The sequence below is a fragment of the Anabas testudineus genome, chromosome 11 (genome assembly GCF_900324465.2).
Source record: "Anabas testudineus chromosome 11, fAnaTes1.2, whole genome shotgun sequence".
Classification (NCBI taxonomy): Eukaryota; Metazoa; Chordata; class Actinopteri; order Anabantiformes; family Anabantidae; genus Anabas; species Anabas testudineus.
In genome coordinates, this window is record NC_046620.1 from 1873740 (window position 1) to 1894843 (window position 21104).

The 21104-nt window shown below is 42.1% G+C and overlaps 1 protein-coding gene across 4 annotated transcripts in view; it reads right to left on the reverse strand.

The window, feature by feature from the left end:
• Nucleotides 1-76: 76 nt before the first annotated feature.
• The window catches only part of LOC113153781 (F-actin-uncapping protein LRRC16A), a 22710-nt gene continuing 1682 nt past the window's right edge, over nucleotides 77-21104 (reverse strand). For 2 of the 4 annotated variants that reach the window (XM_026347590.1, XM_026347592.1), the window contains exons 3-39: nucleotides 20367-20464; nucleotides 16766-16816; nucleotides 13378-13437; nucleotides 13151-13272; nucleotides 12609-12706; nucleotides 12459-12529; nucleotides 12145-12218; nucleotides 11979-12054; nucleotides 11668-11756; nucleotides 11453-11547; nucleotides 11102-11188; nucleotides 10916-11019; nucleotides 10577-10654; nucleotides 10420-10496; nucleotides 10151-10255; nucleotides 9934-10003; nucleotides 9198-9279; nucleotides 9006-9105; nucleotides 8845-8899; nucleotides 8569-8741; nucleotides 8225-8293; nucleotides 8017-8110; nucleotides 7811-7909; nucleotides 7602-7730; nucleotides 7395-7517; nucleotides 7133-7308; nucleotides 6840-6927; nucleotides 6585-6752; nucleotides 6351-6417; nucleotides 5763-6016; nucleotides 5352-5458; nucleotides 4404-4965; nucleotides 3625-3667; nucleotides 3087-3278; nucleotides 2834-2974; nucleotides 1815-1973; nucleotides 77-1366 (exon numbers count right to left, since the gene is read on the reverse strand). In XM_026347590.1, coding sequence (XP_026203375.1) covers nucleotides 1251-1366; nucleotides 1815-1973; nucleotides 2834-2974; nucleotides 3087-3278; nucleotides 3625-3667; nucleotides 4404-4965; nucleotides 5352-5458; nucleotides 5763-6016; nucleotides 6351-6417; nucleotides 6585-6752; nucleotides 6840-6927; nucleotides 7133-7308; nucleotides 7395-7517; nucleotides 7602-7730; nucleotides 7811-7909; nucleotides 8017-8110; nucleotides 8225-8293; nucleotides 8569-8741; nucleotides 8845-8899; nucleotides 9006-9105; nucleotides 9198-9279; nucleotides 9934-10003; nucleotides 10151-10255; nucleotides 10420-10496; nucleotides 10577-10654; nucleotides 10916-11019; nucleotides 11102-11188; nucleotides 11453-11547; nucleotides 11668-11756; nucleotides 11979-12054; nucleotides 12145-12218; nucleotides 12459-12529; nucleotides 12609-12706; nucleotides 13151-13272; nucleotides 13378-13437; nucleotides 16766-16816; nucleotides 20367-20464 — 4352 coding nt within the window. In that variant the 3' untranslated portion in view covers nucleotides 77-1250. Of the gene's footprint in view, nucleotides 1367-1814; nucleotides 1974-2833; nucleotides 2975-3086; nucleotides 3279-3624; nucleotides 3668-4403; nucleotides 4966-5351; nucleotides 5459-5762; nucleotides 6017-6350; nucleotides 6418-6584; nucleotides 6753-6839; nucleotides 6928-7132; nucleotides 7309-7394; nucleotides 7518-7601; nucleotides 7731-7810; nucleotides 7910-8016; nucleotides 8111-8224; nucleotides 8294-8568; nucleotides 8742-8844; nucleotides 8900-9005; nucleotides 9106-9197; nucleotides 9280-9933; nucleotides 10004-10150; nucleotides 10256-10419; nucleotides 10497-10576; nucleotides 10655-10915; nucleotides 11020-11101; nucleotides 11189-11452; nucleotides 11548-11667; nucleotides 11757-11978; nucleotides 12055-12144; nucleotides 12219-12458; nucleotides 12530-12608; nucleotides 12711-13150; nucleotides 13273-13377; nucleotides 13438-16765; nucleotides 16817-20366; nucleotides 20465-21104 lie in introns of those variants that run through there. The other 2 variants (XM_026347591.1, XM_026347593.1) reach the window with 2 other exon arrangements.

Below are 21104 nucleotides of genomic sequence, written 5' to 3' on the forward strand. Positions count from 1 at the left end.
TCCGCGTGAAATGAGAGAGAGGAGTTTCAGCAGCTGCTTTATGAGGTGAGGGAGGGAGGAAGAGAGAGAGAGAGAGTGACCGCGAAACCAGTGTTTATTAGTGTAAACACAGAAATACAAAAATATCTGACAGCTTCATGTCACATTTCCAGGTTTGTACTGACAGATGAACAGTAAAACACTGAACTCAAATAAAAACTGATTTAAAAAAAATAAAGAATATTTTCCTAATAAAATTAAAACCATCACCAGGTATCTTAAATGAAATTGATCATAATACAATAGAAAGCCCAGAGTTTCTACAGTAAATTATATAAACCCATTTCTTTATAAACAGAAGCGTAAACTCATGTTAGTACATATTTACACTGATACATAACAGATCGGTAAGTGCAGCAGTAATTATCAGAACTGACAGTGGCGTGTTATGTGAGGATACAGCAGCTGGGTAACATGTTCAATCTCAATCTGAGGCAACAAACAATAAAAACTGAACTTCTCCTAATGAAAGTTTTGATTCGTGACAGAAGAAAAATACAGGTGTACTGTGTGAAAACTGTTTTTTATTGCAGGTTTTAGTTTTGGCAGGTCGAATCTCACTAGGCTCAGAGGAAATGTCTCAATGTCACGTTCATGTCATGTTGGAAGATGGAACTCCTGTATCCATACGACCCCCAGCTCAATGATAATGATTCTTCTCAGTGCTTTGAGCTGAGCTTTGTTTAACCTACTTATCTAAGCAACCACAGACAAAACCCATCTGGCTCTTTGGATGATGAATTATTCTGTATATTAGTTCAATCACTTTTTTTATTTTACTTGAGGATAAAATTAAAGTATCTTTCTATTTATTTCGAGTCACGTCTCCAGACGACTCCTCAGCCACCTGCAGAACATAAAGACAGTCAAATAAAACTGTGTCAGTCTGGACCTGATTTTTGTCAGTGCTTCAAACTAAGTGAGTTTCTTATAGCTGGACCTGGTTATCTATCAACCACAGACTGTCTCACCACCAGTTAAAACCCATCACGCCGTTTATGGTCCTATTACAGCTGTAATGGAGCTGTGTTGGTGTCTATTCGGTCGGGCAGCTGGGATCAATCAAAGGTCAAACTGTAACGCAGCGCTGCACAATCACTGTCCACTGTGCTTTTGCTTCTTGTGTTCATGTGATTGACCTCCTCGATGTTGCTTTGGTGTAGAAAGGACAGTTGAGCATCATCCCAGAGACTGTTAGCAGCTCGTCGGTGTCAGACTGAAGCGCTGTCGTCACTGGACTCGTCCTCAGAATTTTTGTCATCAGCCGGAGCTGGAATCTCCTCCTCAGCTGGACTGAGATCTGGATCTGCCAGAGATGGAGGCCTCACTGAGAGGACAGAGATAGAAAACATAGATGTTAGAAAGAGATGAGACAAACTGGTGGTGTAAAGTTAATTAATTAATTAATTTCTCATCTTCTGACTAAGAATTTAAAGTAAAGCAACTTAAAAACTAAAGCGTCACTCTTAACCTAAGAGTAATAAAAGTAATCTGTTTCATAACTAACATTTGTTTTATCTGGATGATTCAAAAGAGTCTTTGCAGATTGTGGAAATACATTTATAACAGTGACCTCGTGGTTATTTATCTTTTATAGATGTTTAACTCTGTGAGTCACATTTAATACACACACTGTGTTTTCACCGTCTTCTACTTGACTTTGCTTTAAGCTTCCAGGGAGTGTAGGAAACTTTGGATAAAAACTCAAACACTAAATCTAACTGTATTCGATGGCTCCATTATTGGGGATTTATTACAAATGTGATTTGACGAACCGTAAACAGGGAGGGACTTGGTGCGCTCTCGGTCCTCCTCCCGCGCCGTAGGGGGGGTGGCTGAACCCTTGAGAGACGACCACTGTCTGCCGACGGCACCAGGCTCAGAACCAGCACTGGGTGGGTCAAATGCGTCGCCGCTGTCCCTGTGAACGTCACCTGTAGGTGGAACAGGTGGAACAGGAGGCGTGAGGAAACTGATCGGCAAACACCTTTAGGTATGATGGAAGTTTTAATGCAAAGGAAAAGATTTCTTATTCTTATCTTCTTATATTTTGTTACTTAAAAATTCTTCATATCATGATAAATATTGAGTGTAAGATTAAATATTAATTCAGATCACTGATCCAGTTGTTATCTAAGATATAAAAAAATAAACGTACATAATTGTGCCTTAATAAAAAACATTGATAACAACGTGTGTGCTGACGTCACAGGTCGTTAGTGAGGTGCGTAAGAACGCCTGATGAGATGTGTAAATTACTGTTTCTTCTTGTCTCTTTGGTTTTAAAAATATCTTATTGCACAAGAAAGACAGTTTTGATTACACAGAAGAAAAACCCTTTTAAGGAAAAAGGGGATAATTACCCAAGTACACATCAGTGTGGAACCACAAACCCCCCCCACACTGACACTTGGACATGTCAACTACAGGCTGGGAATAAATGCATCTGCTTTAAGTGTAACGGACCTTCGCTTCACATGTGTGGCGTGGAGGCGTCGAATCTGGCCTTGAAAGTGTTAATTAAACAAGATGTCACCTTGTTAAATTGAGTGTTCAGCTCCGGTGCAGAGCAAACACTGACTCATGCAACATTCATCACTGAGAACGTAGATAAAGAGCAAATTATCAACCAAGGCTGTTTGTGGTCTTGATGTTTTCACCCTTTAGATTCTCTGAAGATGCTTTTTTCTTTTTTGGTTAATCATTTTAAAATTAATTAAATCTACAATACTGAGATCCATGCAGCATCGCGTTACACTTGACTTGTTGGTGCAGTTCAAACACAGATACTGACATGGCAGTGGAGACAGGGGTCCTGCAGGGACGCTGCTGCTGACGCTATCCTTCTCCTGCTCTGACGACGCCCTCTTCAGGCGAGGAGCAGGAAGTGGTCCTTTAGCAGAAGAGCTGTCTGCTGCAACTTCAGCAGAGTCGTCTGAGAAACAGATCAAAAAAGAAATGAAACCACAAATTAAAACTCTGCATCAAATTCCATAGGAAGGAATTCAATTCTTTTTGTATTTGGATTTCTCCCAGATCTGACCTACCATGGATGTGGGTGCCACTTGGCTTCGGACTGACTGGACTGGTGGGACCACAGGGGTGGAGCCCCAGTGAGAGTTTGGTGGCCTGGGGTGGGGGCGGTTTGAGGGTGACGCTTGCTGGTTTGGACCTGGGAGTTGGCTCTGGTCTGGACTCATCAGTGTTTGCTGGGACTGTAGGATGGACATCTGGCTTGGCTGCAGGAAAAAATTAATATAATAATAATGATAATAATTTAAGAATCGTGAAACTAGATGAACGTTTAACTGTAAATTTTACAGCCTGAGCTTTTTCATGGTGTTGTCACACTGAGAATTTAAGAGTCAAAGCAATCTAAAAACATTTAAAAGTACAATATGCAACTTATGCTATGTTAGGCTTGCTATTCTTTCATCCATTGCTTACTATCTCCACACTGCAGCCAGGCTCATGTGAGCCTTTGACAGCATCTCTCCTACAAAAGCTTCAAACTGAACAGCTTCAAATATGGTTAGAAAACCAAATGCAGCTACTGTAGCAAGAGAAAATAATTAGGAAACTCACCTTTGTCACCGTCCACCTTGTCCAGCAAGGATACCGACTCAGACTGAAAACACAGAGACAGAGCTTTTATTTTAAAGGAAACACACATGTTGTTCTTATTTACATTTCCATCCCTGCGAAGAAAAATATTCTCATTTAGCTGAACATAAATGAATCACCATGTTTTATAAAGCTAAAAACACAATGTAATAATCTGCATATTGGAAAGCATAGTAGATATATCATAGTAGATATATCATAGTAGATATATCACAGTATATATATCATAGTAGATATATCACAGTATATATATCATAGTAGATATATCACAGTATATATATCTGGTTTAAAACGTTCACATGAACAAACGTTTAATAACTTGCTTTACATGAACTCCTAACATTGCTCTGGTATGTGGGAGCTCATACATTTCTTCTTTTTAAAACATTTAGAATCTCAACTTTTTGATTATTGTATAAAAAACAAACACAGAAAACAGCCTGTAAAATACATTTGAAAAAAGTGAAGGGAGGAAACGCACAATAGATACAGGCGGTAATATGAAGTAGTGGTCAGCAAGCAAAGTGCAAATGTATCCACCTTATAACTGCCACTATACAACTTTATTCAAAGGAATTTCTTATCAGTCTTCGTGTAGTAACAGCAGCTAAAACAGTGCTGACCTTCTCACCAAGGTATCACGGAGTCACCATTTATATTAAAGCTGATTCAAGGCAGGTTAAAAAAACACTTGAGAGGATCTATGCCATTTTAACTATCAGACCACGGACTCTACCCACCTTCTTTGTAGCCATCCTCTCCTGTCTGGCCTTCATCTCAGCCAACAGGTCCATTCCCATTACAGGAACCCCAATATGACGCGGTACGTGGGGGTGGTCCTTCTTCTCCACTTTCTCCTTCTTCTCAACATTCTCATTCTTCTCTAGGTTCTCCCTCTTCTCCACACTCTCCTTCTTCTCTACACTCTCCCTCTTCTCCACATTCTCCTTCTTCTCCACATGTTTCTCCTCTTCAGCAGGGTTTGGATGAACCTCTGTTTCAGAATCTGCATGGTCCTGGGATGGAGCCTTGTGGAACTCTTGATGTGGCTCTACCACAATTGCAGCGTTTTTGGCTGACGGCGTGGGGGATGTTGGCATTGTCTCTTCAGTCACTGGACTTGGTGGTTGAGGGGTTGTCGGGGAAGCAGGGTGTGGTGGAGTGATGGAGGCGGGTCCATGGCTTTTTTCTGAGCGGGACGTCCGAGATTTGATGAGGTTAAAGAACCCGCTTCTTCTGGACTCACGTTTCTTATCTGTTCCTTCCTGCGAGCTGGTGGATGGACCTCTGACAGAGGGAAGTCTTGAGCAGATTAAAAATAACAGCATTAGAAAACTATTTACCTTTATTCAAACATGCAAATGATAAAGATGATAAAACATCTTGTTACTTCTTTATGATGATGACACGCAACTCTATTTTAAAGTACAACAGCACATGTGTTTAATTTTTACATCAAAGCATGAGACAATGACTAAAGTTTTTATGTTGTGTTATGTTAACATCTTCATCATCATTTCTTTATTTTTGGGTCATTTAAAGTGTGAAAGAAGGTCCTTGCTAGCAGATGTAATAACTGCTAAGTAGATCTACCTCACTCCCTCTCTGAACACTGGCCATGTATATTTAAATACATATTATTAATAATAAATAAAATATAAACTAGTGTAAAAAAGTGTAACTCTCACCTGAAGCTAAGCTTTATGACTTTCTTGGAGAAGAAGTCATCCAAGCCTTCGTCCAGCTTTCCCATGATGCTGTTCTCCTGCAGTTCTGAGCTGGCTGTGGACTCCCGCTGAAAATCAGCAAGAACAACACAGAGGACAGTTAAAGAGAGAGGGAAGCCTGTCAATTACACCTTAGATGTTTAGCAAGAAATCTAACAGCATCTACAGCGTATTGATTCTAAGGTTAAGCAAGAACCCAGATTTGTCTTTTGATTCTATCAACGTCAAGGTCAAAAGGTTTTGCACCACAATTAAGCTTTAGTAAGCCAAACATGTTAAAACGAAAGGAACTTCGAAATACTGTTCATATGTTTAAGGTGAGGTGACGGTGTTAGAACTAAAATATGGAACTTGCTCTCTGAAAGGACCTACAGGTTGTCGGCTGGGTTTCGTCCTCTTCTTAGGTTTTGGTCGGAGTTTGGTTTGACTCTCCAGCGTCATGTGTTCCACAGGTGGTAGCTCACCAAGATAGACCGAGTCTGTGTCCGGTGAGGTGGGGGGAGGGGGAAGGTCTCCATAGCAGGTTGACATTCTGTCCGATGGATGTAAAGGAGTTGGAGGAGGAGGCGGGTCCTCAACATGGATAGGAACATCCTCCAGGGCCTTGTCCAGGTCGAACTCCATTTCTGTGGGATACAGAAAATATCAAAGTCGTGTGGGAAAGTCTGAAATCTACTTGTGGATATTCAGGCTGTGCAAGGAAATCACTTCCATCTGAGATCTCTGAGATCTCTGAGAAGTCCTAGATCAAGATTTTACTTTTAAAACGATGGACTGTGCAGGAACATGGATGAGACATCACCAAGCGTGTGGTATAAACAAAGAGGTCAGCCAGTAAAACTATAACTCTTATCTAGTGTTAACTTTAGACAATATAATGAACTATAATTCTAATATAACCACATAATACAAAACATAAACTAACCATGTCTGTACAGTTACATTTTCTGGGTCACTCACCAAATGCCACCGAGACCGGCCGCAGCATCCGGACCAGAATACTCTTCCTCTTAGTTTTAGGAGTCATCTACAGAAACAGTTTTGTGTTTTTATTTTTTATGTGGACAACATTTAAATAGTCCAAAAACTTTGCAAAGCACCTACTTGGATGATGATGACAACAGTGTTTTATTAACCACACCGCTGTCTTCTCCAAATATCTATAACTCGTCATACATATATGTGTTTTCCTACCACGCAGGAGTCCATGTCCTCCAGCCCATGTTGCCGCTCCCGGTCGTGCATTTGTTTTTGTTCCTGATTGTGATTCGCAGGCTGCAGAACCATCTCATCTAGGACTTCTGTCTCCATCTGGGGCTCCTTATGCAGCAGAGTCTGACCCTTCCTGATCAGATGGTCAGCCTGAAGACAGAAGAAGGAAAGAGGGATGAATGAGCAGGCAGAAGTGAAAGACAGACAGACAGGCCGGAAGGCAAAGAGGACACTAACCAGAGTGTGCTGTGATCTGGACAGAGACTCCAGGATCTCATCCACAATACGATCTGACAGAAATGAGGCCATGCTGAGTTTCACTTCACTGTATTCCAAAGAGAAAACACAATGAAATCACATTCATTTTCATCTTCATACCACCAGGGTAAAGTGTGATCCGATCTTTCTAATTTATTAATACTTGTGCGTGACACCAGTCAAGTGCTGATATATTTGTAACTGCTCAGTGTCTTGTAATCAGATCCACTGCTGAGAAAACTGATCTGAACCAGGTCAGAACTGTGTGGGACCTGATTTTGTTGATGATGTCGACTCCGGACTGCTCCAGCAGCGTGGTGGTGACGAAGCTGCGGGGCACAGTCATCCTCCCTGCTCCAGCCTTCAGCAGCTCCTGCCGAAGGTTGCTCCTCTTCATCACATGAGGACACAGACCCTCAGCAGAGTCCACCATGGACACCAGCATGGTCTGGGAAGGAGGAGTTCACACAGTTTAAACTTCATGTCTGTTCTAGTTCTAACTCCACTGTGGGTTCTGCGTGTTCAGTTCACTACCTGCAGCTGTGCGTCCATCACTCTGGCCACTTCCCCTGCCATCGACTGCAGTGTGTCCTGAATGGCTCCAACAAAAGCCTCCTGTGACCCCCCATTCTTCAGGTGGTACAGGTTAGGGAGGAGCTGGGACGGGAGGGTGCAGAGATAATTATTTTAGAGAGTGTAAGTGTTGAACACAGTCTACATCTCTGAGTCATGAGTTCTTACTCTCTTGGAGTTCCTGGCGTCCTTCATGAGGTTCTCTGCCACCTTCATGTCATCAAGAACCAAGCTGGTCTCTGTGAACTTCAGAGAGTTCAGGTGATCCTGCACCTTCACGCACATCGTATCCATCATCTACAAAGGGTCAAAGGAAGGTCAGAAGTCAGTGTCCAGTGACATTTAAACTACGGGTTTGATCGTGTCAGTGCACCTGCCTGTTGTGTGGTTGTGGTGACTATTCCCTGCTGCAGCCTGTACGCCTGCTCCTGCAGATATTTACGCGTCTCATGGTTCCTGAGCAGGTACTGTTCCATCTGCGACACAGAACAATACTCTTATTACAGGAAGGTGAGCATGTGCTCCTAAAAAGGCAGAAAACATCTACATTGATTCATTTTTTTTTTTTTTAAAGTGCAGCAACCTTTAATAAGGCATCCTCTGTTTTTTCAGGATTCGCCTTCAGTGCCTGAGCAGCATCCATAATGGGAACAGGCATGAAACGAATGGTGTAGTTCCTGAAAGCAAGAGAGGGTTTAAAACAGTTTATTTTTAAAGTTTACTGACAGACGAGATCAGGGCTGAAAATGTGCAGAAACCTGTTAAGTCTTAATCAGGCAGCTCAAACTCACTTCTCCAGAGCAGCAGCGACGTCCTGTAAACCCTGAGGGCTGATGTTGTTTCTGTCCCACACTACTGTCCTGCAGAGAAACACAGGGAACGCTCCTTTATCTCACTTTGAATGTTTTCTGATTGTTACTACTTTCTGTTGAGACTGTCATAGTTACTGCTTAGATCCAAGTATTAGTAACTCCTGCTACACTACACAGTCTAAATGTTACTAATCAGTGGAGTCCCAGTAGAAAGTGGACAAACCTTTCATGGAGGGCTGAAAGTACTGAAATGAATTTACATTTATGGCTTTAGGACAAAGATAGCTTCTTCTCAAAGTTGTCAGCTTGAACTCTGTGCTTACCTGAGTTTGGTGTTGATCTGCAGGGCTTTGGCCAACATCTTGGCCCCCATGTCCCCCATTGCATTTCCACTGATGTCTAGTTTGGTCAGAGACGTGTTGCTGCCCAGAGCGTTGAGGACGATGGAGAGGTCAGCCTTCAGCTTGGAGTCGGCCAGTGAGAGCGAGGTCAGCGGCTGCAGAGGAGGAAGAGATGGTTTTATATTAGAAACAGGTTGATTCAAATTAGAAAGATGCATAAATACATGATATAATGGCAAGGTGCAAAGTGTCACTCACTGATTCCTCCTCCTGAATCATGTGAACCAGGTTGTCCAGGACCTGAGCCACATTTCTGAAAAAGAATCAGTTAAACATGATCAAGTGATTCATTATTTATTTCGAGCTGTAATTATTTAGAAGGTACTGAAAGTTGTGCTTGCAGTCAGTTTGACACCCACTTGGATTTGATGTTGTTGAAGTTTTTGCCTATTGACAGGTTCCTGATGGAGCGGTTCTTGGCCAGCCAGACCAGCAGGGTTGTCAGATCGATGTCCAGACCTGAGCAACGTGGCACCGAAACATGAATCAGCAACCATCAAAGTGAATATAGCATCATCTAACATGTTTAAAATCTAGAATAACGTCCCCACCATTGTCAGAAATGTCCAGACTGGAGATGTTGGGGATTTCTGCGATGCAACCCTCGAGGATCTGGGAGCCTCCTGAACGCAGCTAAGAGCAGAAGAAAGTCATTTTTTACTCTATATGGTTAAAGTCTGGACACTGAGTGACTTTGCCTCTGATGTGTGTGTGTGAGTGTGTTTAATGTCAGTTTGGTCGCATCTTTCTAGAAATTAAAGACATGTTTGCATAAACAGCTCTCTGGTTTGCATGTTGGTTACACCTCTAAACTATAAATGCAGTCCGAACAGACAAAACCCAAATCTGAAACTGAGTGTAGACATCCAGTGCTAATTATTGCTTGAATAATCAATGTAACAGGACACAACTGGGCAACAAAACACACCTGTCAGTGACATGTTCCAATATTTTTGCTCACATAAAAAAATAGATGGGTTCAAACAAAAGGTGCTATCTTCTCACTTGTGTATCAGATCACCTGGACACCTGTAAATCAAAGCTGAAATGTTGCTCTTTAGTCTCTTGTTACTCTTTTGATTTCAAACCCAAATGTTTTCCATCTACAGCAGAAGCACAGGAACTATCCTCTCTGTTGGAGTGTAGATATTCTACATATTTTACCTTGTACCTTACTTCTAAGTTGCTTTGGATAAAAGCGTCTGCTATATGACTAAATGTAAATGTAAATCTCCCACTGTACCTTTAAACTGTGTAGTACAGTGTGTTGGTTCATGTCTGTTTTACCTCGCAGCAGCTGAGATCCAAAGACACATCACTGAGGTTTGGGTTGCAGCCGAGCCCCAACAACAAGGCCCTGCAGACAGAAACTGGAGTGAATAGTGTGACAGAGCCTTGTTATTTATGTTTCTTTGTACAGCACTTTTAATGTGCTGTATCTTTGAGCATGGCAGTGTTTTCCTGCTGTGTGTCTTATACCAGATTGTGGTGAATGTTTTCTTACTTCAGAGCCTCCAGAGGCAGCCTGGTCCCTGACAGACTGACTGAGCTCAAAGCCTGAGCACAGCTGAAGAACTGCTTGAAGGACGAAGGAATTTCTTTACACTTCCTGTACAAATATGCAGAGAAACATGTTAACATGAACACGGTAAGAACACGAACCAAATTCAAACTACATTCACAGAAAGTGATTAGTTTAGAATAGAATATACTGAACTATTAGATCATATTTCTGGGTTCTGCTGTCTGTCTGGTCTAAGTTTGACAACTTGCCTGTGAGAGAAGACTGTCTTTGACATGTTGAAGACAGAAAGATGCTTCAAAGACCCTCTCAGCAGAGATGCACACACCTAGAAAACATAAAACTGAAATTCAGAAAAAGAAGCTTAAACTATGAATGTGTGTTGATGTGTGTAAGACCTGTTTTTACCTGCTCCAGAGAGCAGTCGCTGTTGGACAGATCCAGGGTCTCCAGACAGTTTGGGTGACTCAGGAAGCTGTGCAGGTTCTGTGAGGGGGAAATACAATAAGAAATACAATCTTTAATTGTAGATTTAGTGCTTTGTATGATCCCACTGGCCCAACGATTTCCACCTGACAAGTTTCATAATTCAAAAAACAGACCAGAGCGTTTCTGTGTTGTTGAAATGTAGACTTTTTATTTGATGATATGCAGAGAGTTACTTATTAAAAGCTCTAAAAAAAACAGTGAACTGCTAATGTGTGTGATCTGAGTTAGCGTGCATATGAGCAGAGTCTGCCTGTGTACCTGTAGGTCGTCGCCTTTGAGCGAGTTTCCCGAAAGGTCCAGATGTGAGAGGGTGGAGGCGACAACAGGGTTGGCACAGAGAGCCTGACAGAGGCTGTTCACACCTGCAAATAAAGTGCACAAATACTTAATAACCACGTGTTAATAAAGGCTTTTATATGCGTGTGTGTGTGTTTGTGTTTTCACCTTTAGGAGACATGGACGTCCTGGAGAGGTTCAGGTGCTTCAGACCCATGGGAAGTTTGGCGAGCTGAGCACTTAGAGCTGCTACACCTGCAGAGAGAAAACACACGTCCAGCAGTGACGTTTCACAGAGTCGCTGGTTTCCAATATGGCCACCAGGGGGCACATGGCAGCATTAAAGTAACAGATTCAAGGTAGAAACTTACAGATTATTTTGTTCTACACAAATTGCTGAACAGGAAATGAGCAGTAGAGGAACCGTTTATACCATACCAGTTATAAATAAACATGATGTCAAACTTCAATGCCAAACCTTATCTACACAATGCATGTGTGTGTGTGTGTGTGTTTAACCTTTGTCCTCCAGTGAGTTGTTGGTCAGGATGAGTGTGTGCAGTGTGGACGCGGGGTTTTGTGACAGAGCGCCGGCCAGTTTCTGAGCAAAATCGCTGAAGATGACAAACAAAGGAGTAGATAAAGGAACATGTTTAAAATATTACCGTGCTCCAATTGGTTTACATGGAAAATTCACACTACGAGCACAAGTAGTCTCTTGTTTGACCTCTGACCTTCTGAGTCCAGCATTGTCCAACACCAGCTCTTCCAGCCGACTGGATCGAGCCACCACTCTCAGGATCTGATCGCACACGTCTGACGACTGGAGGACAAAGACACACACACACACACACACACACACACACACACACACACACACACACACACACACACACACACACACACACACACACACACAAAGAACATATTTTACACAGGAAGTGATTTAATTGTAATTCTATAATTTAAATCAATCAGCAATTAAGTGTTGAGATGGAACAGTTTGTATCCCTGACTCAGTGGGACTTCTTGGTCATGATGTTACCAGTTTGTAGTCCTTAGCTGAGACTTTGGTGAACCACTGGTTGTACTCCAGAGCTGCGATGATCGCCACCAGATCCCTGGGGGGAAAAATAATAAATATATTTACACATGCAGCCCTCAGCTGATTGATAAGAACATGTCACGATGAACCCAGGCAGAGTGCGTACCTGTTCTCCAGGTGGATGAAGTCCTGCAGGTTGAGCTCTCTGCTGTCCTGAGTGAGATAGATGGTGTCCACGTCCTGGAGGAGATGAAGACGACAACAGGTGAGACGACTTCGATGGTGTGTTCAGGTGCAATAGAAAGTAAAATAAAAGAGCAGAGAGTGCAGAGAGGATAAGGAGATAAAGAGAAGAAGCAGATCACAGGAGAAGAAAATGAGCGAAACCCAAACTACAGAACCACATGTTGAGTAGAAAACCAAACTTATATCACACAGAAGAAGTAGAAAGGCAGGAAACAAGCGTTCTACAGCACTGACCCATTGGACCTCCTCTCTGTAGGGCAGACCCAGGTAATCGCACACACACCAGTACTGATGAGAGAAACCTCCTGAAATACAGATGAAGACAACCTTCAACCCTGTGAACATCTGACTGCTGTTATTAGGAACATTTAGCGGCTGATTTACCGCAGGGCCCCAGGTCTGCAGAGCCCTGGTCGTCCCAGATGGCCTGGAGAGCCGTGGTCCGCTCTGGAGGCTTCAAACTCAACTTCCTCATCACCTTCCTTCCTTACAGAGAGCGAGGAAAAGACGGGAAGGAAGTATTAACTTTGAAAGCTGATCTAAACCTCTCTCACATTTGATTCTACAAGCTTTTCATGTCTTTATCGGTCACTCATTAAACATACAGAGTGATGGTGGAAAAAGTAAGTGAAACATTGTGTTACCATCAAACTTAAAGGCACAAAAAAAACACCAAAAGTTCATTGTTTTTAAATTACCAATATGCTTCATGTGTTCAGATCCAGATCACTTTGATGCTTTTATCTGATCATTGTTCAACTCTTACATTTAATATATATATTAATATATATTAATATATATTCACAGTAACTGTGTGATGCACCAAATATCACAGAACAGAACAGACTAACTCTCAAACCACCTCTAAATGCTCCTGATGTCACTGATCGTCACTAAGCTGTAGCTGCTGTCTGTGTGGTACCTACACTGGAGAGCTGGAGGGGCGGATCCGCTGCAGACAGACGCCGATATGAGCGATGACCTCGTCCACTTCCTCCACGGAGCCCAAACGAAGGCTCCATGATCCGCGCTCGTGCTCCAACACCAACTGCAGGGGGCGACACACACAAAGGAACGAGTGAGTCAAACAGCTGCTGAGAGCACTGAGGAGTTTAACTCAGGAATGAAAGAGACTCTGTGGAATGAGGTTCACCTGAGTGGGCTTGTTGCTGCTGATTCCCTGGATATCCAGGCAGCTGAAGGACTGTTCAATCTGAAACAAGCAACAAGTGGCAGATGATGAAATTCAGCAGTAAAAACATGAGTTAATGTTTAGTGTTGAAATCTTATATACATGTACACATATAAATACACCAGCAGCCTGTTTTTAACACATCCCAAATAAAAATGTTGTGTTTCCTACAGAACTTCCTCCACACAACCTGAACCTTCACTCATTCATTTCCCTCTTTAGAACTGGAGAATGTTCCCAGGAAACATTGAACAGACACACCCTCAGTACAATCGTTCATTAACTGTACATTAACCGGCTGTTTGCTTTTTGGCCTTTTTGTGTCTGGAATCCTGCAGAATGAGGATTTGTGCTGCTGAACAATCTGTTCAGTTCTATCAACCTGTGTAGTTCCCATAATATGATCTGCTCACTAAAAACAATGCACAGAGCAGAACTGGAAACTTTTCTGTGGTTTGGTCCTTTATCTGCATTTAAATGTGTGTAACACAAAAACTGTGTTTTAGAACGTTCCTGCCTTAATCTGCAAACACGTCCACTTCCATGGGCAATGTTTAAAAGTTGAACTGATGAACCCAGTCAGCAGCATTTTCATGTAAGGACCTATCAAACCATGATGGAGATAATTTGATCACTGATATTTAAAACTTTGTCTTTACACAAAAAAAACAGAAAACTCAAATAAAACACACAAACCAAAAACTACTCGAGTCAAAGGACCAGTTAGGACTTGGGCTTTGCCGGCTGACCCTGTCCCAAACTTGTATTTAGCCATATAAGATAAAATAAACTTTATTTATTTAGAAATCCAGGTAGTCTTGGAAATAGACTAGATACAAAAGTCAGACCTTTAGTGACTAGTGAGCACACTGGAATGACGTGACCAGTATGAAGGTGAAATACTGGGGTGTCCATAAGCTTCTGGTCATGTAATGTGTTCCACAAAAACTAGAATTAACACGAGTGTCTTTGGTCAAATGCTCACAAACTCATAGCTTTACAGGCGCACTGAGCCGACTCGTCAAGCTCCAACTTGTTTTGGAGTTTTGCAGCAGACTTAAGATAACAAAGGTTACGGAGTCACAGTAACCTCCTCGGTCTTAAGTAAGTGGATCTACTTTATGATGTTTACATCTTCAACAACTGTCTAGTGTGAAATGTCGACTGCCAGTGATGCATATGATACGAAGCTGGACAAATACAGATCTGAACAAAGCCTGGAATGAGATTAAAAAATCAAAATATCAAAGACACAATCTAAAAACAAACGCTACAAATAGTTTGCAGAACAAATGTCTGGAACAGACCCACGATTCCCTCCAGAGTCCAGAGAGAGAAAGTAAAAATAATGGTGGAGACTTCACTCTGTGCCAAGAGGAGTGAGAGAGAGAGAAATAAAGAGGGAGAAAGAGAAAAAGAAAGTGAAAGATACAGGAGAGGAAATGAATTACAGATGCTGAGGTACAAATTAAAAGTAGGAGAGAGGAGGACTGGAGGTCAGGAAGCTAAGAAAAAGATCAAATGAATAAGAAAAGGGAAAAGAGCGAGAGGCTGAAACAGAAAGAGAGAAAGAAGTGAAGGGGAACGGGTAAAGACAAACAGCCCCCTCCCCGCCTTTTCCTTGCCAGCTGTTAAATTCCTCCATTGTGTTTTTTTCTCCCTCTGCTGCCTCTGTCTGCTGGAACGGTCGCTCCCAAGAACAAACCACCCTCTGTTCGCTCTCTCACAGTCAGACAAACCACTGGCCAACAGTGGAACAACAGATCAGGGGTCAGCTGGCAGAGGGAGCTCAGCAGAGGTCAGGGGTCACGTTTCATTACTGCTGTGTTAAACTCTATTTGTTCCCTTCAATACAGCACACAGCATGTTAAATACTTTATAAACCAAGTATCACTTCTGGGGTTACTAACATCAAATTATATTTTGCAAAAGCAAATTTAATGATCTAGTTGCAGATAGTGAGTGTGTGAAAGAGTGAAAATGTAAAACTTTATTAATTCTAAAAATATTCATTTATCAGTCATCATCTAGTCTTTAAAGCACAAAGTAAAGTTTTTACTGAACAGACATTGAGCATTAACCTTCAGCTTTATTTCATCACGGGGTAGGTTGTTTGAATTAAGTTTCAGTGCTGGCATTCCTACTTCTGGTCCTTTATCAGGACAGACAGTATTCAGACACACAGCCGGTGACGTGACACCGACTACTTTCGGCTAGCGCAGTGATGCTAATGTTAAACTTTTAATCATGCAGATGTGCAGTCCAACGCAGACGAGAGGTATCATTTAGGTTCAGGTGAACAATGTAAGATCTCAGCATCCCACATCTTCTGTTTTGAGGTATTTCTCACTGGCTCAGTCAGCTGACAGCACACATGGCTTTAACTTTAAAGAGAATTGTAATTGTTTTCCTGTAATCACAGCACTGCTCCGTTATGATTATGTGCTTTACACTTCAACCAGTTAAGGGATTTGAATCTCAGACATTCCCACTGGACTGTCTATAAAAAAACTGGAGAGTTTCCAGAGAGTGATTAAAATAGACGCTGAGAAGACGGAAACAGCATCTGCAACATTAGAACTCTGTTCACTTCTCTTTAAAAAACTAAAAAGACGGATGACCTTTAATTTCTAAAGCTGTTTGTGAAGCTCAGAACTAGGAAGTTCACTAATCCTTGGAGGTGCAGAGACTGATCTGTACAACTAATAGAATAACTGCTGCAGATGTTTATGACAAAGTTTCTCACTAGTACTTTGAACGTTTTTGTGTCTCTCGCCCTGCAGGTTGAACTTTTCTCCCTCTCACTCTTTTCCTTTCCCACAGGCTGAGTTCTCCCAGCTGCAATGTGGGTAACGCGGTCAAATGTCTCAGTGCGACGGGACAAGTTCTCATCTGGTTTCAGACATTTAAGAAGGAGCAAGAGTGAGACAGTGGGAACGGGAAGGAGAGACGATGTCAAGACAGATAAACAAAGAAGAGTTGAGGAAATATAGACATAAACACAGAGATTAGTAAAATACTCTGAGAGACAGAAGACTGTGGGTTAAAAACCTGAAAATGCTCAAATAAGAAGTAACTTTCCTCAAACACAGTTTATTCTGCCTCAATCCAGCTGCTGGAAATAGTCACTAGAGCAGCAGATGTGATTAATCCATAGTAAAAATAGTCAACAACAACAACAACAACAACAACAAGTGCACTAGTTTGTGGAAAATGTTACTCAAACTAATAAAAACCTGCTGTTTTAAGAAGTTACTGAATAAAGAAAATGTAAAAGTTAAATTGTTAATTGTGAACGTGAACAAATCTGTTTTCTGCTGCCTGCACACACACACACACACTAACTAACCTTGGAAGGGATCCGTGCTGTCAGCAGATAGGCTCGATGTGATGCCAAAGCCTGAGAAGAAAGACAGAGATCAATGAGAAACTCTAAATTACAAGGCTGCGAATTGTTGACCAATGTCCATACCTGGTTTCTTTAAGAAACATGAACAAATTGTCCTGTAAAAAAGTGTTCAGTGGTTCAAGCTAATCCCACTTTAATGTGTTTAATGTAACCGAGAAACCAAACTAATCCAGATCATTAGGAGGCTGTGATCCTGAGTACTGTCAACTTCTGGTTTATTAAACAGGAGTTAAAAAAAAGTGCCAATATGTGTGGTAAACAGCTGCTTTGGCTTTTTATTATTATTATGCACAATTACTTCAACTAGTGCTAGTTAGTAGTAGTAGTAGTAGTAGTAGTAGTAGTAGTAGTAGTAGTAGTAGTAGTAGTAGTAAAGCTGTGGCACCTCACCTGAGAGGGCGGGTGGCACAGTTTACTTTATGGGTGTAGGAGCCAAACCAGAGGACCAGTCATGGATTTCCACATTGTCCTGGGTGTTTCACTACCAACCAGCAGATGTAAACTAGGTGGAATTATAAAACTGACATATGATAGAGATTATATCATATAGAACCAAATGTTATTGAAACTCAAGTGGCCTGATCATGACTATTTAGAATGAAAAACTAGATTTGCCATGGGTTTTCATAAGGTCACGCTGACCTTGACCTTTCACATCAAAGAGGACATTTGTGTTAAATATAAAAAAACTCCTCGAGGCGTACTTGAGACGTCACGTTGACCAGAATGGGACAGATCAGGACTGTGGTCGTTGTCTTTTATTTTTAATTGAAACAAACCAAAAGTGAAATGAACAGAAAACAGCATTTCTTCTCTCCGTGTGTTTTCTGCTCTGAATTTCAGGGCACATAGTTTCTTGTGGCCGCAGCGTCTACAGAGGGCTTTTCACTGAGTGGGATAATAATATATATTATCTTCCACCACGTGTTGAACTTCTGTCCTGGCAGAGAGTGAGTGCACATTATGACCACCAGCTCCCTCACTGCCAGCCTGGTTCGAAATAGCTAAATTACAAACATATTTCCATCACAAGTGTGTGAATGTTTGCTGACTTATGGTTTGAAACCATGCGAGTTAAATGGTGCTCGTTAGCACATTTTCACTACAGCCAGAGCTCAAAAAAGACAAGAGAGAGAGGGAGGGAAGGAACGAGAGCTGACAGGAGGCAGAGCCGGCAGGGGCATTTACAGTAACCAGTGTGACAGATGACAGAGGTCGCAGAGCTCTGGGTCACATCTGATGAAGGTCAGAGAACAGCCAATAACACACGATGGTGTCAGCTGAGCTCACTTTGGGTTTTTCACTTCCTTACTTCTCCTCTCAGCAGATCGTCTTCCTCACAGTCACTGGTTTATTTTTCTTCATCACGTGGTTCAATCGGTCCTTAACTTTTATTTATAATTAAAACAAATCTGTCTGACACATTACCATGGAACATTTAGCCTGTTTTGCTTTATTTTCAAAAAATGTTCTATCTAATCTGTTGATCTCCAGCGGTGGAATGTGGTGTAATGTCCCAGCGCCCTGTGGCTGTGAGTTGGCTGCTTCAGTCAAGTCCTGACAGGAGTTGCAGTCACACTCTGAATAAGGTATGTGGAAAGAACTAGGTTAACAATATATTTAAATGAGCTTCCTGGGCTGAGTGGGACAGGATGCTGGAGTAGCTGTAACCTGAAGGCTTCAAGTTGGATTTGTTAAATTCATTTGTAGGTTTTCACATGAACACGATCACACAGAGCGCTGACATTAACTCCTTTACCTGCAGCAACATGAAGCCACACACTCACCTGCAGTAACACACTCCTCTTCCTTCAATGTGTGACTCAGCGTTGAGTCTGGTGTCTTTGCACTGATCAGACCGTCCTGAATTATACATGCAATCCGGTTTTATGATTACAGAACTCTTTCTGATAAACCATTTGCTGGGAACAGGCAGGAAATCAGTGCACACTTACACAAGAGCGTCTTACTTAACATGTTTCTAATCTCTGGAGTGTTTCCCAAACAAAGTAACGCTGAGGACGGACTGACGTTGCAACATTAGTTTGGGTTTGGCTGCTGAGAACCGCTCCGACCCACACGTTCACTGTCAACACCCCCGTCTATTAACTATTTTGAACTTTAGCTCTCGGCCTGTTTTATTGCTTTAGCCAGATACTTACTGTTCTAGAGCAGACTGCACTCCATGCTGGTTTATAGAGAACGGGGACCAGCTAAGCTGCATGTCTTTGAATAGTGGGGGTAAATCCATGCAGCCAGAGGGAGAAACATGCAAACTCCACAAAGAAAGGGCCGAGCTGACCAGCAGGTGAAAACCCAGAACTAGTGTAAAGAGAAATCTGAATATTGTGAGTTTTTAACTTCATGAAACAGCTGGGAAGGTCTTTTCCTGTTTCAGTGTCATTTTAATATAACACCAACACAAAGCCACATCACCAATCACTGGTCTTCCCCGTCTGGTTTTGAAGAACTTGACTGTCCTGCACTCATCCTACTCCTGTAGACCTGAACACGGACACTCGGTGTTGGACCTGAAGCCAGGTTGTTGTGGGAAGTTTGAGAAGAGTGGAGGATTTGAAATGACATGTTTAACAACCACCCCTGTTATTTCTGTGCCCACGATAATGTCACTGTGTACTCACACAATAAGATTTGTTATCTCAGAACTCCAATCCTTCTGCACTTAAGTAGACATGAATGAAACTATTGTCATTTTCAAGTTCAGTGACAAATCAGAAGCACAATTCACACCAGTATTTTGATGGTTATAAAGAATTTTGTCTCTAACTTTTACTATTGTTACAATTCAAAAGAAGAAATCATTAAAAAATGAATGCGGCACAGTGTGAACCACTTTGTCCAGTGCCTATTTACAGCTTTAAAGTAGAGCCAGAAAGAAAAACAGGGAAGCAGTGGTCCGACATTCACCGTCCATCAGCTCATGACTCACAGCAGCAGCTCCTGAGCTACTGTAGCCACAGTCATTTTAAATATTTAGCAACCACACGCAGCCGTTCAGTGGACGACTGAAAGCTCACGGCAGACGCTCCAGACTAAGAGACCAGTGGACAGTGGCGTCGTTTAGCAGAGTGGCATCAAAACACCCCCACATCCTCCACATGTCAGATTAAAAACATGATATTTTGCACCAAGTTACATTGACCAGGACCAATATTACTGCTAATGTTAGTTTACTGTCAACACAATGTTGGTGACAAACAGCACAAGCACTGAAGCAATACGATGCAGTTTCTTGTTGTTATTGTGGAGTTGGAGATTTAATAAACAAGGGAAATTTTGCTTTGTTGGTCTAAAAACTTAGTAAAGTCTGTTGTCTGATGTCTTATTGTAACTTTTACCGACACTGACACAGCTGATTGGATGATTTCATTCATGTCACTGATGAAAAGTGTTTCAACGGTAAAAAGTTGACATTTAAATCACACAAAACTTTTCAGAAGTTAATCCTGAAAACTGTAATGACTGAAGGGAACTTTGAATCGACATCACGCTGTATTTACAGAGAATAAACGGAGCTCACCAGCACTCTGTTCTCCACCTTGTCGCCTTTGACCTCCAGCTGGACTGAGCGCCTCAGGATCAGCTTCACCCTCCGACCCACCGCCTCCCGCACGCTCTCTACAGCAGAAAACAACATGAATCAACACAGTTTAAATGCAGATTATTTTGTCAGAGTATATGAACCACTGAACCTCCATGAAGGAGCCAGTTGTAGCTCTGACATAAACCGTGCAGCTCGTTTACTACAGAGTTTAAATGTAGTGTGACAGGTAGAGTCTAATCTTCACAGAGCATCTTCATCGTACAATGCCTGGTGCTGTGGAGGATTTCCCCCCACTCTAAACCAAACACACGATTTATTTCTATCCTGTTTCAATTCATCTGTGAGCAAAATGCTGTTTTCACTGTTTTTAGTAGTGGTGGGAAACAGACAGAGGAAGAGGCTGATGAAAACAGAGTAGTAGAGTAGACAGAGCAGGGAGGAGTAGGGAGGCAGAGCAAGACAGAAAAACAGTGAGACAAGCAGAGTGAAAGTACGAAAAAGACAGAGCATTAATGAGCCTGTGTGGGCGCGGGCCTCCTGTCACGACACCTCGCTGCCCTCCTCCTGTCTGTGCCCGGACACATGATGAGGTCACGAGGGTGTAAACATGACAGCAGCGAGCAGCGTGGAGGCTGAACGGAGAACACGAACGTCTCCCCCGTCCAGCTCGTTAGCTCATCAAAACGTGATAATTATAACAGGTCCACCTGACTT